Genomic DNA, 24048 nt, shown 5'->3' on the forward strand with positions numbered 1-24048 from the left:
AGCGGGTGTGACTTTGCGCAAAACCCCAAGCCCCGAACCGTGGCACCTTCTAGAACTGTGGACTCAAGGAGTCAGGACAGGGCTGGCCCTCAATAGCTTCACACCGGAAGCTTCACACAGGGAGCTTCACACAGGGAGCTTCGATGCAACTTATTCTTAAGAAGGACTTAAAAAAATTTTTTATAAGTAGAGCTGTAGTCAGGAAAACGGAAAGGGCTTGACACTTAACAGCTTCACAGTGAGGATTTTCCAGCCTCAGAGGGGCATTCAGTGGTTGTGGTGGGACACCTCCCCTAAAGCACTGAACGAGTGTGTTTCTTTATGACAGCCGCTCAAAGCTGAAACTTTTCTTCAGTAGTTGAGGGAGCTCTGGTAAATCTCTTGTTAAATTACAAAAACTTCAGGGTGAAATCCTACACTTCCATGTACATTACATGGCTTAAGAGTAAACAACAAGAAAAAATACTTTCAATTTTCTAAGCAGTCTGAACTCTAGAGCAGTTCAGAAATCATTTCGAGCTTCCAGGATCTCTCCCATGGCTTCAGGGATGTGATCGGAGTTAGAGCCAATGAAATCTATGCCTGTATATTAGCAGCTCACCTTGTTTATAACCTGTGTATTCTAGAGCCTGCTAAGGTTCTGTTTTCTTCTTAAATACTAGCTGATTGTTGTAGTCAATGAAACACTTATCCAGTTTCTGGAGGGCCAGTTAAGAAATACTTTCATTCAGCTGAGACACAAATGATCATCCTTACTGGCAAAGCTCTATTTGGATCTATACAGTAAGTTTAGGGCACCCTTTAAGAGAAGATGATTGAAACCTAGAGCAGTCCTCAGGTCCAAGGGAACCAGGGCTTGGTACAGGGAGTTCCTTTTTGTAGCCAGAAGTCCAGAAAGAAGAAGTTTACCTTTTTGACTTCCAACTAACCTTGGGAAGTTTGGTCGCAGTTCAAGTGGACTTCTTCCAGAGCCACACATAGGTGAGTGTGAAGTTCAAGAGGGAGGAAGATTGGAAGGACTTTGTCTTCCTTCCTTCTTTGGAATTCCCAGTGCTCTGTGGAATCTGACTTGGGGGAAACAGTGTCAGTAACTGGGCTCAGAAGGACGTGCTTTCCTGTAGTTTCTGGCTGATCAGTGCTGGTACGAGGACTTTTTGCAGAGAGACAGAGAAGCAGGACTTGTTCCCCCTGTCCAGCGCGTTCACAGAGCCTCGGTGTTCTTGGCGCCCATCAGTCTTCATAAGCTCTTGACTGTCGTTTAGCCAGACTTTTCTTGCTACCTTAAAAGCAGTACCGAGTTAGAGAATGCTGGTTTCCAAGAGCAAAGGACACCCATCTGCTGGAGGGTCCTCTGGCCTGCTTGCTTGCTTTCTGTAATCTGGTACTTCCTCTCACCTCCTGTGCTTGTTTAAATTTACAAGCTCCAGCCTTCCTGGGAGCAAACAGGGTCTGGTTAGTTTGCAGTGAGCACCTTGCAGTGGTTCAGGTCAACCGGTCCTTAGTCTTAGTCCTAGCCTGTCTGTTTGGCCTGGCCGAGTGGCTTGCCCAGGGAGGGCGGGCAGCATGCAGAGCCTCTGCAGAACTCCTTCTGTGTTTACACAACTGCATCAGGCGAAGCCATTTCTCCCACCACGAAACTCTCCGTCTGAGGGTTCACATGTGGAATGCCAGCGATCAGGCAGCACTGAGCTATGTAGGCGGGGGCGGTGGGGGAGGCCCACGTTCCTTACTACTTTTTTTTTTTTTTTTTTTACACTAAGAAACACCAAAGAAAGCTGTGGAAAGGAACCGCCCCACTGAGAAAAGTATTAGCAGAGAGGGCTGTAACATAAAGCATTAGAGCTACTTGGAGCGCAAACTCTTGGGGTTTGTCTCCACTCCTAAAGCACAAACGTTGATTTTTTTCAAAAGCTGGCTCTGTCAGGAAAGGGCAGAAGCTTTTCCAGGTGAGCAGAAAGGATGCCTATCCGTCTCTTCCTTTACTGGCTCACCTGTGGGACCAGTTTGGTGTAAGCAAGCGGTGGCCTGCACCTGTGGCTTTGAAGCAGCACATGTTCTCTACCCATCTTCCTTCTGTCCCGTTCCACTTCCCCATCTATTCCGCAGCCTGGCCAGTGGCCTTATCTAGCCCCTTGTTGGCACTTGGGGCCCGAGAGGCCATCTCCCCTCTGGTCTGGGCTTTTCCATGAGTTAGGGCTCCCCTCCTCAAAGCCTTTCAGGACAAGGAGGGGAAAGCTGTGCATTTAGACACAGGCTCCACCAGTCGCTCTCACCCATCTTCCAAAGGGGAGCTTCACGTTGCCAGGGGAAAGAACCAAGACCTCCACTCACTTCCAAGGTGCTAGGGAAGGTTTCAAGGTCGTTGATTCCCATCTTCTCTCCAGCTTTACGGGCCGAGTTTCGTGGGACTGCTGACTTTTCTATCCTGTGATTGATTTCATGCCCGATGCTTCTGTTTTATTCCTGATCCTTTCTACTATGCATTTTCCTTTTATCAGGTGTACAAAGTTAAATACTGTGTATTTATCACTAAAAAGTACATGAACTTAAGAGAAAAATAAGCCTTTGGTGTTTTTCCACAAATGTTTAAGCTTCTCTGTAAACTTGAAATAAACAGACAACAAAATGGTGCAAAGCCTGGGCCTCTTTGGGATGTGTTTGTTGGTCGTTTAATTAAGTCAGTGCTCTCGAGGTTATCTGTCCTTATGTCTGTTTTCCTTCCTTAAGCTGACAGCAAGATCAAATGCCTATCAGGGCTGATGTACTCAGCAAATTCCTAATTTAAGCATGTCCTAGTACCTCGCTACTCAGAGTGTGGTCCCCAGATCAGCAGTGTCAGAAATTCATATTCCCAGGCCCCCTTTACACAAGATCCCCAGGTGACTCACCTGTATGCTGAAGCTTGCAAAGCACTGCTCTGCCAGGCAGGTCACTGGCAGATAGGTTCTTCTGATGGAGACCAGACAGGCGAGCAGCTACAGGAGCAGTTTTAATCACACACTGAATACGTCCCGTGGGTAGGCATGCAACGTGACACTTCACCCGTGAGGTAGGTATTAACCCCATTTTATGGATCATCATCTGTAAACCGAGGCTCAGAAAGTAGGCTGAATTTGTCAGCAGATTCAGTGTTCTGCAGAGCCTTGATGGTTGCCGGTTTTCACGGCCTCTGGAGACTATTTTAGAACAGTTGCTTTCTTCAGACTGCGGGCTGAGGGCTCCCTGTATTCTAAATGTGAACCTAGCCCACAGGATTGCTTTACTAGCTTTGAACTTCAGTTTTCTGTTTTATCAAGCGACAGTAGATGAAATCTGAAAGATTCCTGTTCCATTCCTGCAGAAATACAACATTGAAATACGGGCCTTCCAGAGACAAGAGCAGGTGTTCCTATTCAAAGACCCCACTGAGAATCTGATGAAAGCGAGCAGAAATGCACACAGGTGCATCACTTTGCACAGTTTCAGGGGTTTCAGAATCTCCTAGAAGGTCATCCCTGGATGCAAGGCTGAAGGAACCCCACTTAAGAGGCAGCGCCAAGGAGTGCCAACAAGTGGGGCTGTAGCAGAAAGCAAGATGATTCTGGTGAGCTAAAGGACAATGCCACCCCCAACCCTCATCCCATCTGGCTGTAGCATTCCATTTTAGAAAAGGGAGGCTGCAAGAAGTCTTCCTCACTCCAGTAACCATCACTCCTTAGCCTGCAAGATAATAAGCCTTTTCCTAAAAATTCCAGCTCCATGTGACTGGTGTGTTCAAGCAGGCATTTTTCAGAAAGATAAGCTTGAACCAGAACTTCAAAGGGGTCTGTAAACGTTTTTCTTTTTTCCCCAGAGCAAGAAAAGCCCAGGTTGGCCGTTTATCCTGCAGAAGCAGAGCACTTCTAAAATAAACGTTCCCTCAGCAGTTGGAAATGAATTCATAACAAGGAGGAGGGGCAGGCTGCTTTCTTTAGGGAGATCCTGAACACCTGATGCAGAATAAAGTCGGTGTGAAGGCAAGCTAGAAATAGCTTCATTAACATTTCCAATCGGTGGCAAGGTAGGTGTAGGGGGTGCTGCTTTTGGTTGGAGGTTTCTGGAAGGCAAATGAGGAAGAGGGAGGATAAGCCACCTTCATGTCACCTAAAACCGTTCCCTGTAGTGTAGACCCACACTTTTATGTAAAATGTAAGCACCGGTAAGACAAACAGTACACCACAGAAAAAAAATCTCGAAAACTCTATAGGAACACAAGCTAGCGAAGATCACACTTAGGCTTTAAGAGAAGGTTAAAGTCGAAAAAAAAAAAAACCTAAGCTCTAGCAATAGACTGTTTCAGGGGCACAGTGAGCCGGGATAACAAATGGATTTACTGGTCCAAGTAAAGGGGAAGGAAGGAAAGTTCTAGCTCACGCTGTGAAACCACACAGAGATTAAGAAAATGATTTGTTTTAATGTTTGGTCCTCAATCATCTCAATGTAGCTCTTCTCAAAGGAAAAACACTAGATCCGCCTCATGACCTCGTGATTGAAGCCTCTGGTGGGGGGAGAGGAACAGCAGCCCGGGTGTGCCAAAGAGCTACAAGCACAGCCAGGTGTCCCGCCTTCCTTATACAGTGCTTGAGTGGAGCTGCGGGGCCTCAGAGGACTGGGCCTGTCTTGAAGGGGGCTGGAGATAGGAGCTTCTGAGGAGACCCGGCCCTGGAGAAGGCCTCGGCCCTGTAGCCACAGCCACTTCACTGCCCTCGGGCCAGAGCTTGCCCCAGTGACCCCAAAGAGAAGGAACGGCAGAGGTGACCCAGCCACAGACAGGAGGTGACCCAGCCGCAGACAGGAGGTGACCAATGTGCATAGTGGTTTACTACGCAAACCCTACACACAAGACATGGGAGCAGCTGGGCAACCCTGCAGTACTTGTGGAGACTGACTCAGAATCTGGAACTTCCTCTGGGGTGACATGGCAGGCAGCCTTTTCTCCCTCCTTGCTGTGCTCTGCTGAGGGCCAAGGAGAGTCCAGGTGTGGGGTGGGCATCACTGGTCCGTCTCACTGCCAAGACCCTGCAAAGAACAATGTGCTTATCGTCAGTTGATATGCTTATGGATACATGTGCACCGCCCTGTGCTGCCCATAGGCAAGCCTGGACCATTTGGGGCAGGTGGGAATCGGGCACTTTCCCTGAGGACGTCTGGACAGCCCTTCACAACTGAGCGTATTCAGGTAGGTCCTAGGGGTACCCAACCCCTCTTTCTCTTCAAGGCGAATTTAAGTAGAGTGTGGACAGAGGTTTTGTCATGATATCCATTATCATAACTAACCTGAGACATCACTGATTAAAACGAAGGCTAGATTTTAAAGAGTGAGTCCATTTGAAGAAAAGTATGAAGTAAAGGCTAGTATAGGTGGTCTAGAAATGGAGCAGATGACAAGAGTCGCATGTGACTGCGTGAGTGGACAAAACACACCTAGGTGACCTAGGGGTTCTCACCGCTGGGACAAGAGGCAGGTGAGGTAGGCCGTTTGGGCCTTCCTGCCGGCTGGGAGCTCAGGAGGCGACCTACCCGCTCGTAGTCTTCCACATATTTGTATTTCTTCTCCCGATAGTAGTATTTTTTCTTCATGCAGTAGAGGACTATGACATCACACAGCACTGTCGCCTGAATGCAGCACAGGGCAAGAAAGAATGAGGCAGGATGCTGTGGCCCTATTATTCTGTGTGTGCCCCTTCCCACAAAGCCTGGGATCTTCCAAGGAAATAAAGGGCTCCTCCATCTCTCCGGGGGGGAAAAGGTTAGGGCCCGAGGGGCGCCGTCTTGGAGAAGGGCAGGAGGAAGCAGGCGGGGATGGGAAAGGCAAATAAGCCTGGAGGGTCGAGCCTAGAAACAAGTCTGGGGTCAAGGGGAAGAACCAGGATGCCAGCAGAGGGTCTCAACTTGCAGTGCTGGGGCGGGTCACAGCCCCAGGCGGGTGGCCAGAGAGGTCTAAGTGAGCCACTCACCACCCCTAAGAGTGCCAAGCCAGAGCCAATGTTGATCATGGTGGGGATGATGTCAAATTTCCCAGCCTGCAGATGATGAGAGAAAAAGAAGTTGTGATAGGGGTGGGGAGAGGGCCCCTTGCCCCTGGCCAGCCCAGAAGAGGACCAGTGGGCTCTGAACGAGGGGAGCCGGCGGCCAGGCTACCTTTCCAAACACGATGATGTCGAATCGGATGCCGTAGGCTTTGATGAGCGTGCGGTGCTCGGTGCCGGTCAGGTCGTTGTAGTACTTGGCAAACCTGGTAAAGGAGGCCGGGTTAGAGGGAAAAGGCACAGGGAGGCCTGAGACAGCCTCTGGGTCCTGCTGAGGGACGTCAGAGTGAACTCCCGAGGCCCTGGCGGAGTTGGCACTGGCTTAGGGCTCGCTCTGCCTGCCGAACGAACCACACTCGAGCACCTTGGGGCTTCTCCGGGCTCATGTGAGCCACGCAGAAGGAGAGCTGGCCTGTTGAGGACTAGGGCGCTGGGGCCCGCAGGACAGAGGGTCTGGAATGCTGGCACAAGGGCGCACGAAGAGATCCCTCCTCTGTCATCACCCTCACTTCCTACGACTTAAAACGGAACTTCCTCCTCTGAAAGTCCTTCGTGATACAGCTGAGCCCCGTCTCTCTCAAGGAGACCCTGGCCACTAACAGAAGGTGGCCAGCCAGCAGTGATTGCCAAGTCTGCTTTGTGGGTGGGGGGACTGAGCATCTCAGCACTGGACATTGTATTGATGATCCATCAATTGGATGAGTGGATAAACAAAATGTGTTATATCCACACCATGGAATATTATTTAGCCATAAAGAGAAGTACTGATAAATGCCACAACATGGATGAACTTGGAAAAAAACCATGATGCTAGGTGAAAGAAGCCAGTCACAGAAGGCCACATATTGTATGAGTCCATTCCTATGAAAGTCAAGAATCGGCAAATTAGGTAGATTAGTGGTTGTCAGGGGTTGACGTAGCTGAAGGGATAGAGGGATGCAGCTAAAGGGTCTGGGGTTTCTTTCTGAGGTGATGAAAATGTTCTGAAATTGACTGTGGTAACAGTTGCACAACTCTGTGAATATACTAAAAACAACTGAATTCTACACTTTAAATGGGTGAACTGTGTAGTATGTGAACTATATCTCAATAAAACCATTTATAAAGGACCACCAGGAGGGGGAATTCCCTGGCAGTCCAGTGGTTAGGACTCTGTGCTTCCACTGCAGGGGGCACAGGTTCAACCCCTGGTCGGGGAACTAAGATCCCACATGCAAAAATAGAACACGAAGGGGCATGCTGGGGGGAGAACCACTGAGACCGATACCATTTGCTGCCCGTGTTATTACAGGGGATCCACCATGAGCCTAAGCTGTGGCCTGAGATCTGTCTGGCCCACAACTTCCATGCCATGGTCCAGGCCTGGGGAACTCAGGTGGGGCCTGATGCTGGTGGAGGTCAGGGGGATGGGTGTCCTTGTGAGGGTCCCATCAGCTTCTCTGTTCTGGGGTTCCAACCCAAGCTTGAGGTTTTCCACAGTGGTTTCTACAAGAAACTGTGTAACCGTAGAGATAGAGCAATGCAAATCTGACTCCCTTACTAGGGAAAAATGCAAGGATCTGCCCTTCTATCAGTGAGTGAGCCAGATGGTTCAAGAGGACAGCAGATGCTCTGTGCATTTGATTCCACACATCACCACTAGAGGGAGACAAGAGCAGCAAAAGAGCACCACTGACCCTACTTGGAAATAGGGTCTTTGCAGATGTAATTAGTTAAGATGCAGTCATACTGGATTAGGGTGGACCTCAAATCCAATATGACTGGTGTCCGTAAAAGAAGAGAGACAAAGGACACAGAGACACAGGCACAGATGGGAGAAGGCCATGTGACGACAGAGGCAGAGACTGAGTAATGTACCTATGAACCAAGGACCACCAAGGATTGTCAGGAGCCACCAGAAGCTGGAAGAGGCAAGGAAGGAGCCTGGCCTGATGACACACTGATTCTGGGCTTCCAGCCTCCAGAACTGTGAGAGAACAGACTCCTGCTGTTTCAAGCCACCCACTTTGTGGTCATTTGTTACGGCAGCCCCAGGAAACAAATACACAGCACTTCTAGCAGGGAAATACCAGCAAAGGCCTTTCCTGAGGCTAAAACGTATATTCCCTGCACCTTGGGAGATTCTGGGGGCCAGATCAACCGAGAAACCAATTCATGGATCAGGCCCCAGAGGCCTTTGGACTGGAGGACCACAGGCTCATCCACTCCTCAAAATTAGCAAGCAGAGGGACTTCCCTGGCGGTCCAGTGGTTAGGACTCCATGCTTCCGCTGCAGGAGGCCTGGGTTCAATCCCTGGTCAGGGAACTAAGATCCCACAAGTGCACAGCCAAAAGAAAAAAAAGAAAAATACCCCAGCAGGGTCCTGGCTGAGGCTGGCCGGCCCAGGAAAGCTAAAGCAGACAGTCGTTCTGGAGGCAAGAAAAGGCGAGAAGGGTGCTCACAGGTCGGGATGCCACAGGGGCACGGCCCTGCTTGGACCACTCTCCCTGGCACATGCCTCCCCACCTGCCCTTGGGGTGCCACCTGAGTGCTGGTCTTGGGTGGGCGTGGAGGCCCCCACTGGGGAGTGATGCAACTACCATCACCCCCAGCACATGAGGAATGGGGCCCAAGCTCACACCCACCTGAAATTGTAGCCTGGGGACACGTTGTGGTCCACGTCCCGGGTGTCCAGGCGGCGGAAGGAATACCTGGGCAAGCAGAGGGAGGCGGCTCTGTCCAGGTTGCAGTCCCATTTGATCTGGATGCCCATGATGCCTCCCTGTGGGTTGCGAACAGACAGAGCAAGCTTTCCTCAGAGCCCATTCTAGAAGAAGATGTGTCAAGGACTGTGTTAGAAAAGCCAGGACCTACACCTACCTCGACAGCCATGTCCTGGAAGCTGTGCCCTGCGTTCTCCACTATTTTACCAAGTCGGAATATGGGGCAGAAGGGATCTGTTTTAGCGTCATAAATGCACGTTTTGAGGTAGGTAGTGGTGATGTTGGGAAGGATATTCCTCCTAAAGTTGGGAGGAAGCAGAAAATACGAGCAAGGAAAACCTCAAAGAAGAGCCAGAAGTTTCTCCAAGACACTGGTGAATTTACACAGCTGGCCACCACTTACTTGCTGAAATTAAATTTGGGATACCAGATGTTGTTCTTAATCAAAAGAGTGAAGTTTTCTGCAGCCTTTAAAAAAGCAGGCCTGAAAAAAATTACAACATATTGTTAACAAAAGTACAAACATATGTACACTCCTAATATACCTAGGTAATATTTTTTTTTGCGGTACACGGGCCTCTCACTGCTGTGGCCTTTCCCGTTGCGGAGCACAGGCTCCGGACGCGCAGGCTCAGCGGCCATGGCTCACGGGCCCAGCCGCTCCGCGGCATGTGGGATCTTCCCGGACCGGGGCACGAACCCGTGTCCCCTGCATCGGCAGGCGGACTCTCAACCACTGCGCCACCAGGGAAGTCCCCTAGGTAATATTTTTAAGTCGCATACCCATGTGTCTTACAATGTCACTTTGCCAAGGAAAAAGTAAAACATATCTCGTCTTTTCTACTTTCCTCTGCATATACACTAGGTCAAGAGAGGAGACTGCAAACCAAGGCTTCTGATTTCTTCCCGTCATGGAAGGGCAGGGCCTCTTCCTCAAGGCAGCGGGAATTTAAGAACCTGAGGAATAGCTAACGAAGGGCGGGAGGGGTGGTGCCTCGTGGCCCCACTAGAAATCACTCATCCGGCAGGTGCTGGGTTTCAGGGCTTACCTCCCTCAGGTATTCTTGGGAATGCTCAACAGATCTGGTTTAAGAAGCAAAAGCAAAGGTGAATTCACCTACAGGCTGGACACAAAAAGTGCATGTCTGCTGCTGCACCGCCTCTTGGAAGTGCCACGTCAGCTCCTGCTGACAGTAGGAGTTGAATTCCCCAAGGGGACCCCACTGCTTTGGAGGGTTTCTACAGGAGGATCTGGCACTGTAGACTGACTCCTCAGTGGGGGGGGGCCCCTGACCCAGGTGGAAGCTTTTTGTTTGTTTGTTTGGCTGCACCACATGGCATGCAGGATCTTAGTTCCCCCACCAGGGACCAAACCCATGCCCCCTGCAGTGGAAGTGGGGAGTCTTAACCACTGGACCACCAGGGAAGCCCCCCAGGTGGAATCTTTGAAGCTATAAAAAACCTCAGCAGTCTTCCCCACCCTGAGAAAGGAGCAAGGCCAGTGATGAGGCGACACAATGTGGGGAGCTGAGCCTGTCGCTACCGCTGACAAAGACCTTGACCAAGGCACTTCTTTTGGGGCTTTGAATTCCCTCGTCCCTGTATCAAGGGGATGGACTATATCAAGGTTTCTCAAACTTCTGTCACTCCCTATACCACTGTGTGCCTCATGTGCAATACTTGTCTTTAACCCTCCTTTAAAAAAAATTGAGGTGAAATTCAGAGAACATAAAATTAACCATTTTAAAGTATACAATTCAGTGGCATGAAGCACATTCCAGTGTTATACAACCATCACCTCTATCTAGTTCAAGAACATCTTCATCACCCTGAAAGGAAACTGCTTGCCCATCAAGCAGCTACTATCCATTCTCCCCTCCCCTCAGCCTTCGGGAAACACCAATCTACTTTCTTTCTTTCTCTATGGATTTGTCTATACTGGACATTTCATATGAGTGGGATCAGACAGTATGTGACTTTATTGTGTCTGGCTTCTTGCACTTAGCATGTTTTCGAGGTTCATCCCTGTGGTAGCCTGTGTCAGAGCTTTTTATTCATTCCTTTTTATGGCTCAATAACATTCCATTTTACGTGTTCACCACAATCTGTTGATGGACATTTGGGTTGTTTCCACCTTTAGGATCAACTCACTTTTTTTTTTTTTACTGACATTCATTTTGAAGTAAAACTTTCCATCATGACCATAAACAATATCATTTGGGCTTCCCTGGTGGCGCAGTGGTTAAGAGTCCGCCTACCAATGCACAGGACTGTGCCCCAGTCCGGGAAGATCCCACATGCCGCAGAGCGGCTGGGCCCGTGAGCCATGGCCGCTGAGCCTGCGCGTCCGGAGCCTGTGCTCCGCAACATGAGAGGCCACAACAGTGAGAGGCCCGCGTACAGCAAAAAAAAAAATAAATAAATAAATAAATAAATATATATATATATATATCGTTTGCCACAAGTTAGAGGTCATCGTTCAAATAAATATAATTAAGAACAGTGTCATTGCGAGCAGACATATTTTTGTCAGCCCAAGGTGCTGAGCCTGGGGCTTGTTCTCGGTGAGAAATGGAAATCAGCGAGGGACAGAGAGGTATTGAAGACACTCCAGACCAGAATCTCTTCCTTGATATCAGCTAGATATCAGAATAAGAGCGGAGATGGGAAGACCTTTCTCTCCGTGTGACTCAGTGCTGAAATTTCGTGTATCAGTGTACACTTAAAAATCATCCTACACTGGATTAGATCTATAACAGCGCTGATATAGGCATACATATAGCTGATTCACTTCATTGTACAGGAGAAACTAACACAACATTGTAAAGCAATTATACTCCACTAAAAAAAAAAGATCCATAACAGCACTGTCCGGTGAAAATATACTGTGAGGCACAAACCACACCAATTTAAAATTTCCTAGTAGCTACATTAAAAGTAAAAAGAGGGAATTCCCTGGCGGTCCTGTGGTTAGGACTCTGCACTTCCACTGCAGGGGGCGCTGGTTCCATCCTTGGTCAGGGAACTAAGATCCACATGCTTCGCGGCCAAAAATAAAGTAAAAAGAAACGAGTGAAATGAACTTTTCTGTAATAAGCCAGTATATCTGTAATGTTACTCCAACATGTAAATAACATAGAATGTTATTAATGAGATACTACATATTCTTTTTTTTTTTTTTTTTTAATAATAAGCCTTCAGAACCTGGAGTGTATTTTACCGAGAGCTCATTTTGGACCCAGCTGCATTTCAAGTGCTCAGTAGCCACACATGGCCACCGGCTCCATAAAATCCTTTCCAGCTCCAGAATGCTAGGATTCCTCGTCTTCTAGTATTTCCCTCCGTTGCCGGAGCTGTTGCCCTCAGCAATCCGCAGTCCTCACCATTCTCTTGTGTTGTGACACACCCAGCGTGAGGTTCACATGGTTACCTGCTCCCCTGGGCTTATCTAGGCCTCAGTCTGAACGCTGAGTGGGAAAGGCCCCAGGTTGCCTGCAGTTCCCAGAGCGTTACCTCTGACTCCACCCACTCACAGCACAGCTGATCGCAGTTCGGAAGAATGTTATTCTAGGCAACCTTGAACCTGTTCTAGTTTATAAAACACACTTTTAACGGACATTAATAATTTTCCTGCCCAGCATCTGTAACTTTTTTCTGGTAACAGAACCCCACACTTCCTTTAAAAGCCACACCTCCCCCACTCTCAACCTGTGTCATTTGGGTGGGTCTGACTCCCTGCCTAGCTAGGAAGGCACATGACCCAGGCCTGAGCCATAAGCAAAATCCATCCCCCAGCCACAGTGATGGGTTGGATGGGTTGACAGATGTGGCTGAAGCTGTGAAGATGGACAGGTCTAGAATCTTTACAGACAGCTGGGCAGGGAGACTAGGGACTATGCCATGGGTCCTGCAAATGAAGCCACCACGGAGGGAAGCAGAGCCAAGAGGTGGCAACTCGGATGCTGTCCTTCGAGCCCCAGGTCTAGCCATGCTGGGATCTCTGTGGTTACTTGAACAAACCGCCCCCACTGTGCATGTGTGTGTGTGTGTGTGTGTGTATACACACCCGTTTAAGGCCCTGAGAACTGTTTCCTGTCAGTTACTTGCAACTGACAGAGGCCTAACGTAGCATTAAGTCATCTGCACTCTTATCATGAGTGACAAACACCGTGGCCCACTAGCTACTGAGGGCTGCTGCCTTGTGGTTGAGAACCACCAGCCCAGGGAAGCCTCACTCCACAGGCTGACACCAAGAGCACAAAGCCACAACTCCCCTGCCACCTGTCTCAGGCCCGAGACCCAGCATCTAGGACACTTCTGTCCCTTTGACAGGACTCACTTTGGCACTTGTGCGTCCTCCTCCACCGGGCACCAGGCTGCCACCTCGCATGTGTTCATGGTCTCATTGAACGGCACGCACCTTCCTGTCGCAACTCCTACAGGGGCGAGGGGCACCCAGGTCTATGGGGGTCTCCTACTTTCTACTTTGTGAGGCAGAGCAGAAACTCCACCATGTATCCTATGCAATCAATCTTGAGCTAGTCTAATTCTGGGATTTAGGCAGCATCCAGAAATTCAAATTGCAGGAAAAGAGTTGTCTTAAGTCCTAATAGCCACATCACTGCCTTGCCAACTGCAGGGCTGGGGTGATGCAGAGCCACAGGACAGGGCAAGATCTGGGATGGCTTCTGGGGTGCAGATGACAGAGATGAATGTCGAGAGGGCCCCAGGACCCCAGTATGGACACCAGGCTCTCCCAGGCTCGTGTGGGGGATTTCTCCATCCTGGAGATTTCCCTCTGAGAGGGGGCCCACGGGGGAGGCAGTTTGGTCGGGGGCTACCCTCCCCAGGCTAAGCGTCTACTGTGGAGTCACAGCCACAGGTTTGTACCACTGCTGTGGGTGCTTGCAGAGCCAGCAGTACAGTTGGCATCGGATTCACACACGGTGGTCTTATCTGGAGTCTGGAAAAAGAAGAACCAGTGAAACAGGTTTCACATGGCCTGGTCCCACCCACAGTGGGACAGGCACAGAGAGGTGGGTATGAGACCCGAGGCTCTTCCCCAAGAAGCTGCCTACCTCAGGACAGAGGCCCTGGGTCTGGTTCATGGTGACGATCATGTTGGTCATGATGAAGAGGGAGTTTTCCTCCTGTAAAGCAGGCAGAGGGGAGAGAGTGCTGCATACTACCTGCCGAGGAGCCAGGCAGAGCCACAGGGAAGGCCCTTTACTAGGACAGTGCCTTCACTTCCCCCCTGTGCCATGCAGAAAACAGTTAAAAACACTGATCTTAGGGTCTCCCATTCTCACCGATGAGAGTTATAACCTAACTGAAAACAGGGCCTCCAATACTTGCACACATGTTCACAGCAGCATCATTCACAATAGCCTAAAGGTGGAAACAACTCAGTGTCTATCAACGGATGAATGGATAAACAAATTGTGGTCCATACCTGTAAGGGAATATGACTCAGCCATAAAAAGGAATGAAGCACAGACCTGGCTACAATGTGGATGAACCTCAAAAACACGATGCTGAGTCCAAGAAGCCAGACACAAAAGTCCACGTAGTGTATGATCCCATTGATATGAAATGTACAGAATAGGCAAATCCAGGAACAGAAAGTAGTGGTTGTGAGCGGGTGAGGGAGAAGGTGGAAAAGGGGATGATAGCTTAATGAGTGGGGGCTTTCCTTTTAGACTGATGAAAATGTTCTGGAACTAGACTGACGTGATGGTACACAACATCGTGAATGCGCTAAATGCCACTGAATTTTTCATTCTGAACTGGTTAATATTGTGATACATGAATTTCACCTCAGTTAAAAAAAAACATGTCTATACCCTGAAATGGTTCCTTAATAAAGCTTGACTTGTTGAGGGAAAAAAGTCAATAAGTGCTCAGTATATCCTCTCCCAATCGGATTACCTCACAGGCGCAAAAACACAAGACCTCAAAGGTCTCAAGTTTGGCTGGTTCTCTTTCCTAACAGGAACTAAAATACATAAAACATTCTATACAGAAGACCCAATCAGGGCTCGCCATTGACACTTCTCCTTTTTTTTCTTTCTTTATTTTATTTTTGGCTGTGTTGGGTCTTCTGCGTGGGCTTTCTCTAGTTGCTGCGAGCAGGGGCTACTCTTGGTTGTGGTGCACGGGCTTCTCATTGCAGTGGCTTCTCTTGTTGCGGAGCACGGGCTCTAGGCACGCGGGCTTCAGTAGTTGTGGCTTGTGGGCTCTAGAGCGCAGGCTCAGTAGTTGTGGCGCACGGGCTTAGTTGCTCTGCGGCATGTGGGATCTTCCCGGACCAGGGCTCGAACCCTGGTGCATTGTCCCCTGCATTGGCAGACGGCTTCTTAACCACTGCACTACCAGGGAAGCCTGACACTTCTCCTTTTGAGAAGGTTCTGTTTTCTCCTCCTAAGTATGAAGGTGCCAAATGGTTGATTTAAAGTTCCTGGAGAGCAATTCACTTGGGGATGAGACTGAAGAATTGCTAACAGTGGCCTCCCAGTATAAGGAAAAAAAGACAAAGACCCTGCAAATTCTAGTTGGACCTCCTCCTTATTGGGCGCTGGTGCTCTAAAATGAAATGCTCTGAGCATTTCATACTCCTGAGAAGAGCAGTCAGTGCTGGGAGCCATCAGGGAAACTCAGGGACCAAAGGGTCTGTAGACATCTCCACTCCCAGGTCTGACAAGGTGGTAGACGCTCTGGGAATAGTTGGCATCTTTCAAAGACAGACCTGGAACAAAGCATGTTGGGAAATGAGGAAATGGCCGCAGGAGGGGGCGTGAGAATGTGGCAGGAGGCCTGGGTCAGGCGCCCTAGCAGGCTCCCGTTTTCCATATGTAGACACACTGCTTCCTTGGTGTTTACAGAAGGCTGTTCCTGCGTCTCTCCTGAGTTAGACCTGAACAAGTCAGTGTGGTTTACTTTTTGTTTCCTATTTCTTATCTATTTTAAGTTTAGGGAAATTTCAGTCTGGAGATGAGCCGAGTAGATGCGGTGCAAATAGATGTTTGTGTTCCATCTTTGGAGGAGCAGAAGGATATCGTGAAAGCTCATGAAGAGCCCTGTGGGACTCACACGGCCCCCAGCTCCAATCCGAGATGGAAGGCAGAGTTGCTGTGTGTTCCTTTCCACTGAGGGGCAGGAGCAGGGGGCCGTACCCTTCTGTGGGTCCAGTAAACAGATGGAGTGTGATATTTCGAGCCTGCCAGGATGAGGCTGTGGCTTCGTAGGAAGCAGAGGTCTCTCTGTAGAGACAGGTGCATGCCAACAGCACCAGCTTCCTCCAGCAAACTATGAATCCCCTGTTCCATTTGACCTTTATGGCTTATTAGCTCTGATTTCTCTCTGGGCACCCCACAAGAAACTTCTCTTGAGAAGGCAGAGGGAAAATGAACACACTTGAAGAGAGAGTTTCTGAAGTCCTTGCTCTGAGCCAAGAGTTGGCAGCTTATCTGCATGTGGCCACCCCCGTCACCCTAGCACGTGGGCCATCTGGAGGGATATGTGGGGTTTGACTGTGGATCAGAGCCATTATCATGGTTAAAGAGAGTCAATATTTAACTTGGAGCTTTGTGCATTAACAGACGGGAGACTAGGATGCTGCATCAAACAGTTTCTTCCCTTCCCTATGTTCCTGATGGAATCCTACATGGGTGGGTATGGCTGTTTCCTTCTTCTTTGGCTTTGGGTCTCTAAGGGCTGTTAAACTTTTTACGCTGTCTGAAAAGATTTACCTTGTGGGTTTACAACAGTATAGCAAACCACAAAATGTGGAAAGGTGATAGTTCCACCTGCGTTTTTCCCAGGATTTAAAACATATGCTTTTCTACTTTTCAAGTCCGGTGACAGACTCAGATGTCCATATGGAAAGCTTCCTCTGTTTAAGCCAGTCATGTTTTAGGGCTGAAGAAACGCAGCTGATTGAATATTACCTGTTAGACCCTAAGCCAAAAAGAGGTCTGTCTGCACTGCTTTCTTGGACTAAAACTACCAGTCTGGGCATTGGTGATGTTAGAACTCTGGGCATGCCGATCACTAATCAAGAGTGCAAAGGTGAAGGGAAAGCAGCTAACTAGAGGCTTGAGCTTTAGACAGAGACACAGTGGAAGGCTTACCTGAGCTGGAATTACATAATCGGCCACATCCCAGATCCGGAATCCAAGTTTAGAAGTGTTGGTCGTGGTCACACCCTTGGCTTTGGCAGTAATGGAGCTGACCACAGAGTCCATTTCCTGGTAGCCCTTTTCCCACACAAACACCCAGCTACAAAATAAAACAGGTCTCTTAAATTGCCATTAGGATTGCATGAATTTGAGTTAATGCTAGGGAGCCTCCGGTAGCCAGAGACTGAAAGTATGATGTTTACTAGTGACTTTGCAAAAGCTGCTTAACTTTGTAACTTAGTGCAGTGATCAGCACAAAGAAAATGCTCAGTGAATGCTGTCTTTATTACTAGGTATTTGAACACTTTCAATGCACTATGACCCGCAGAATTACCATGAGCTAATAGAAATTATGATAATGATAGTTACCATTTGAATGTGTTTAGGTGCCAGGTACTGATCTAAGCTCTTTATGTGTATTAACTAATTTAATACTGACCACTTTATAAGGCAGGTGTCATTATTCTTCTCCATTTTACAGATGAGAAAACTGTAATTCAGAGAGGTTAAGTCACTTGCCCAAGGTCACACAGCTAGTGAATGGCAGAGTCAGCATTTGAACTCAGGCTTTTTGCTTTCAAAGTCTCCTTTCTTGCCCTCTATGCTATATATGCCCTCTAGAAAGGAGAATCATCTTTTAAGTAAATATATAATAGTTTCTTACTTTTTCTCTAAGAATTCAGGTCACATGTATGTTTCTCTCCTCTGAAGTGGGGACTTCACTACCAGCCTGAATAATTAAAAATATGAAGGCATTGGTACATAGTGGTTAGGACACTGGAACAGACTGAAGCCAGCCTATCTCAGTCCATCACTCACTAGGCATAAATTTGGCCACGCTGCTTAACCTCTCTGTGCCTGTTTTTCCCATCTATACGACGGGAATGATAACAAGACTTCACAGGACTGTTGTGAGGTTACATGAGTTAATGCGTGTCAAATGCTTGGAACAATGTTTGTGAGCCATTATCAGCAGACTGAAATTGGCCATGATGGGAGCATTTACACCGTGGAAATTGGCCAGTACTACAAATCAGAACTCCTCCCCATCAGAGCTGTTGTTAAACATCAATAGTGACTACTACTGTTGTAATTTCTAGAGTCAAGAAATACTGCTAGCATCCCTCTCCCCTCCTTATAAGCTCTAGGTGCTGAGACTTCAGAAATTTGCTTCTTTGGTTACTTATTGTCTGAGTAGTCTCCAAGTTCACTACCCATCTTAGAGATGGGCTTTTTCCCTAAGAAGTCCTCTTCTTCAGGGTTTCTAGGAATTCAGCTGCAGTATAAGCTTCCATTTAATTCTAGTCAGACACAGAGAAGCTTAGAGCAGGGTCACTATTATTTTACCACCAGTATAGTCATCCCTTGGTATCCATAGGGGATTGGTTCCAGGACCCCTGAGGATACCAAAAACCACGGATACTCAAGACCCTTATATAAAATGGCATAGTGTTTGCATGTAACCTATGCACATCCTCCCCTATACTTTAAATCATCTCTAGGTTACCTATAATATCTAATACAAAGTAAATGCCATGTAAATAGTTGTAAATACGATGTAAATGCTATGTAAAAATAGTTGCTGGCAAGTGACAAATTCAAGTTTTGCTTTCTGGAACTTTCTGGAATTTTTTTTTTTTAATATCTTTTATCTATGGTTGGTTGAATCTGTGGCTGAAGAACCTGAGGATACGGAGGGCTGACTGAACAGTGAGTTGCTAAGTCAGAGACACATGGTTCATCCCAATCACTATGTAAATAACTGTGACTGATAATACAATTAGATAACTGAGAAGTGTTCAGTCTCTCTCTCTCTCTTTTTTTTTGGCCATGCAGCACACAGGATCTTAGTTCCCCGACCAGAGATTGAACCCGTGCCCCCTGCATTGGAAGTGCAGAGTCTTAACCACTGGACCACCAGGGAAGTCCTGTTCAGTCTCTTTTTGAGGAAGGATTACCTTTGGTCACTACTGGAAGGAGACCACAATTTCACCAAGATGAATTGAATCAGAAAGTTAAGAGATGAGGTTTTTAAAAATTTTTCTTAAAAGTCCTAAATTCAGATCCTGAGTCAGATCTGATCACAGCAAGATGTATAAAAGCAAAGCATTTACTGCGTAAAAAATCCTCATGATCGAGGCAGACAACACTCCATAGGAATCCTATAAAGCTGCACTGCCCAAGAGAAATACAACGCGAATCGTGTAATTTCAACATTTTTAGTAGCCATGTTAAAAATTAAAAAGAAACATGTAAAATTAATTTTAATATGTTTTATGTAACTCAACATATCCAATATATGTTAATGCTATCAATATAAGATGTATTAATATGATATTTAATTGTTTTTTGTACTATGTCCTCGAAATCTGGCGTGCATTGTACAGTGATAGCACATCTCACTTTGGAGTAGGGATGTTTCAAATGCTCAACAGTTTCATGTGACTCCTGGCTACCATACTGTACAAGTGCAGATATACTGTATGCAGTCTAGAACTTTACAGATATCCTGAAGTAGATGTAAACTGATTCTCCTACGAGCAGCAAAAGCCAAAAGGAAAAAGCTGCATGACCGCTCCTGATTCCAAATGCTTCAGGTCCAACCCAGCAATGAGTTTAGTTAACCAGCTTGCAGTGGGTCTCAAAATTTAAGGGTGCATCACAATCACTGGGGGGCAAGGGGTTGGTTGTGATGGTACTTAATGTGACTTAGAGTCCAAACCTGGGGGTAGGCCAAGTGGTTCTGATGCAGAGTTCATACCTGGAAAGCCCTCTTACTGACTACTGTCAGTACCTACTGCTGCTGCGCTGATAGATGGTAGAAGCCAAACCTGCCAGATCATGCGGATTCCCTTAGGCAGTGTTAACAGATTCCAAGCCCCACCCCAGGGTCGGGGGTGGGGGGGCCGATGGTGTCCTGTTACCTTTAAACAATTCCTCAGATGAGTCCTTCAGGTTCAGGTAGGTTTGGGAAACACTAGGACACTGGTTCCCAAAATTTGCTGCACATTAGAATCACCTGGGGAGTTGGTCATTCTCTACAGCACTTGAATCAGAAAGTCTGGGTCTGAGAGCCAGCAGTCAGTATTTTTTAAAGATTCGCAAATAGCTCTATGTGCAGTTTGGGGAACACTGTATTAGGCCTTTTAAGAAAAACAAAAACAAACAAACAACCCCCCCCCCACGATGCAGCAGGTAACATCTGTCAGCTCAGCAGTTGTAGACACCATAACACCCCAGGTGAACCTTGAAACCGGGCCCAATTGGTAAATTAATTTCCACCTCCTCTCGAGTTTTACTACATTGTAAGGGTGCATCAATTAAAATTAAGCACTAGGTGAGGACTGATGGTGGAGGGACATATAAGCAAAGAGGGCAGCATGGGGAACGATAAGTCTAAGGCAGGTGCCTGTACCAAAAACTCCAACAACCCCATAAAAGGAAGGAACTGAACTTTAAGTGATTTTTGGAAGTGTGACCTCTCTATTATCTTGGGTTACCATATGATGCTCAAAGGAAATGACAGGAAGCCACAGACCCAAAAGGAACCAAGTGGAAATCCCAAACCTTGGCTTCTGTCAGCAGATCATCAGAATGGGAAGTGAAGAGCAAAGAGTGAGTCATTTAGAGCAAAATCCTCCCACCCCCAGCCAAAGGACATCATGGAGCAAGTCAGAAGGGACAGGAAGCATGAATGGCGAGGATGAAGGTCTAGCTAGGCTTTGCCTTCAAGGCACAACATCAAAGCAGCCTCTGGACCCAGAGCCGGCACAGAGCCCGTCCCCCTGGTGGCTAGGGTCGGGGATGGAGGGTTGGGGGGAGTAGGGATGTATCCCTGGCTTCGGGTCACTGTCCCCTGGACCCCACCTGGAGGGCGCTCGCGGGGCTCGGCCGAGGACCTAGGCCAGGATGAGCAGGTGCGTGGCCCGGACCCAGAAGGGGGAGTTGTCGGCCGTCGGGTCACACCCTGTCCCCGGGACCCCTCGGGGTCGTCGCCCGCGGCCGCGCTCACCCGATGACGTAGGCCAGGATGAGCAGCTGCACCGCCCGGTTCATGAGCCCCACTTTACGGCTGCGGATGAGCACGATGCGCGGCGTGTCGTACTCGAACAGGAAGGCCGCCAGCACCGCGCAGCAGCCCGCCATGGCTAGCGCGCCGCCGCCGCCGCCGCCGCCGCCGCCGCCGCCGCCGCGCCGCCCGGCTCCGCGCTCTGGACCCGGTAGCCGGACCCGCCGCCGCTTCCCCGCACTGGAGCCCCGCCCGGCGTGGCCGTTCGTGGGGGAGGGCCCGGAAGGAGGCGGCGCTGACCCTCGGGGGACTGGGTCGGGCGAAAGGCGTGACCTCCCTCTCGGGTACGAGTGCCGCGCCGCCTCAGGAGGGCCGGGGGAGAGCGACCCTCTCGCGGGGAATGGGGTCTGGGGGAGGGGGTGACCTCGTTGGGAACGAATGACCCCCTCTGGAGAGGGATGGGGGAATAATGACCCTCCCCCCGACAGGGACTGGTGGAACGAGCGACCGGCCCTCAAGGGGGGTGGGCTCAACGGGGATGGGATGACCTCTCCTTCAGGAACGAATGACTCCATGAGGAGGACCAGGGAGGACCGGTGACGCTCAGGGGAGATAGAGCCCTCAAGGAGAGAGTGAACTCCCCCTTGTGAAGGACACCCCCCCAGGGGCGGGAGGGGTAATGAGCGACCCCCGTGGGTGTCTAGGAGTGAGCTGGGGGCGGGGTGGGGCGAGGCGAGGCGCTAGGGGCAGCTTAGGGGAAAGAGCAGCCTCTCTCCTGCAGGCTCCAATGGGGGGCAGCGCTGCCTTCTCGCTGCAGGAGGGAAAGCCGAAATATCCGCTACCCTAGGGACCCTTGGCTGGAGCCACACACGCTGCAAAATAGCCCTCTTAGAACTGAAGCTAGGTCACATACCTACTCCCATTCCGATGCTTCCTTAGTTGTAGGACGGGAGGAAGCAGCCTGAGCCTGGTGAGGGATTTCTCTGACCATCCTTTGAACTGAGAAAGTTTTATCACAACTTTAGGGAGAATTGGAAAATAGAGAATAGAGGGAAAGTGGAGGAAACACCCACAGTTGCACCACCTGAACATAATTTTCCACGTGTGTTCATTCCCTTCAGGTATGTTATCATAGGTATGTTTTATATTTAGTTTCACTCATTCATTCAACAAGTGTTAATAAACACCTTCCGTACCAGGCACTGTCTAGTGAACAGAACAAACCTAAACATTCTGCCTTCCTGGAGTATAAATTCTAGCAGATAATTGTGTATACGTTTTTAATTTGTAAGCATAGTCAGTGATGGTACTTTTCAATTCCTGATTCACACTACATGTTTTCCATGTTACTGCAGACTTGTCATAATGATACTTTTTAATCTATGGGTTGTTTCTTCAGTTAGGGATGATTTCCTTAACCGCTGTCATCTGATTGCTTCTAGTTTGTGGATCCTATGCATAATCTTTAACACACCATTTTAGGTCTTTTCCTGGAAGTGAGATTCCTAAGCCACACCACCTTGTTTTTACAAATATAAGAAGGTGAATAATAATAAAATTTGAGGAAGACAGTGTCTGCCTCTGGAGATAGACTTGTCATGTTAACAGGAGGAATAGAGCTGCCACCTGCCTCAGTTCAAAATGGTCCCAGGAAAAGGTGGTGACAGTTTAAGTGGGATTTTATTCATTCTTTGACAGGTATTTACTGAGTGCCTGTTGTGTGCTTAACAGTGTTCTAGATGCTAGGCATCTAGATGCACATTAGAATCACCTGGGGAGTTGGTGAAAAGTCTCTGCCAAAATGGAGCTTTGTGTAATTGGGGGGACTTAAATTCTATGTAGAAAAGAAAAACCCAGTCACTAAATTCTCATTGGAAAGAAACTTAAAATACATTTAAAATACTTAAAAATACATTTCCTTAAGAGTCAAAACACATTTACAGCTCTCGTGAATACTTACCCCATAGTAATGAGATGGTCCTGGCCTTACAGATCTTGAATTTAAATGGTTTGTTTGTGTTTTTGAACAGTCAGTTAAGAGAAATGTACAAATAAAAGTTTTTGTAAGTGCCTAGTTGGTAGTGTAACCTTAGGCCCAACCAGAGAAGCTGATCCTGAAAAATGATTAGGAAAAAAAAAATTGTTTCATTTACACTCTTGCCCTGAGTTTATCTCTTTTTAAAAACAGCTCTCTTGAGGCATAATTGACATACAGTAAACACAAATTATACAATTTTATAAGTTTTACATATGTACACACCCATGAAACCATCAGCACAATTAAGATAGTGAATATATCCAGTGCACTAGCTAGAGTAATCTTAGTTTATAAAGTAAAAGTGACTGCTGATTACAGTTGGGATTTTTCACATAATCTTTTTTTTTTTTGCAACACAAGTCAATCTTTATTGAAAATTGCAGTATTAATACATAACAATTCTTGTTAAAATAAATGTGCTTTTAAGCATTTTAAGTCTGAGCTTATCTACTCATCAGATTGCATAAAAAATTAAAATAGTATGAATTCACACATAATGTAATTGGCTCAGGATGGATGTTCCTTTGTATTGATTGACACCTGAAGTTCAGTGCAGAGGTGAGGGGTGCCTTTAACACTGGAAGACAGTGCTGGCTTAAGTTTTTAAAAAGTACTATGAGAATGGTCTAAAAAAATAAAAAACAGTATTCAAAAATCATTAAAAAAAAAAAAAAGAAAAAGGAACCATTTCCTAGTCAGTAACAGTGGCTCCCTGGGGTCTCTCTTGAGTGGCCATCACAGTAACCCCACCAGGAACACATGAGAGCTGGCCTCAGGTCCAGCCCAATTATTCTACTGACCACTGGTCTCCACGAGCACCTACAGGAGACTCCAGTATGGCTCAGGAGACCAAGATAAGACACTTGTCATCTCCAACACACCAATCCTGGGAGCACAGCATCCCCTGAAGCTCACTGCAGGCTCCCTGCACAGAGATGCCAGCCTCTCCTTGGTCTCCCTGTCCCAAGGGACTTGACATTGGTCCTGGGGATTCAAATAAGATTACCCCAGAGGTTTTCTGTTCAAGTGAATAGGGTGGGGAAAGAGGCAAATCCTCTGAAACATGTAAGATCA

General features: G+C 47.9%; 1 protein-coding gene across 1 annotated transcript; it reads right to left on the minus strand.

The window, feature by feature from the left end:
• Window positions 1-5010: 5010 nt before the first annotated feature.
• P2RX4 (purinergic receptor P2X 4) lies at window positions 5011-21082 on the minus strand. The gene is made up of 12 exons (XM_007448718.1): window positions 20940-21082; window positions 16880-17027; window positions 13829-13900; window positions 13641-13713; window positions 13090-13186; window positions 9154-9234; window positions 8908-9049; window positions 8673-8809; window positions 6160-6253; window positions 5976-6041; window positions 5539-5634; window positions 5011-5037 (listed from the first exon to the last, which is right to left on the minus strand). The coding sequence occupies exons 1-12, from the start codon at window positions 21071-21073 to the stop codon at window positions 5011-5013; spliced, it is 1167 nt and encodes a 388-aa protein (XP_007448780.1). The 5' UTR covers window positions 21074-21082.
• Between the last annotated feature and the right edge of the window lie 2966 nt (window positions 21083-24048).

Source organism: Lipotes vexillifer, unplaced genomic scaffold (genome assembly GCF_000442215.2).
Source record: "Lipotes vexillifer unplaced genomic scaffold, Lipotes_vexillifer_v1.1 scaffold21, whole genome shotgun sequence".
NCBI lineage: Eukaryota > Metazoa > Chordata > Mammalia > Artiodactyla > Lipotidae > Lipotes > Lipotes vexillifer.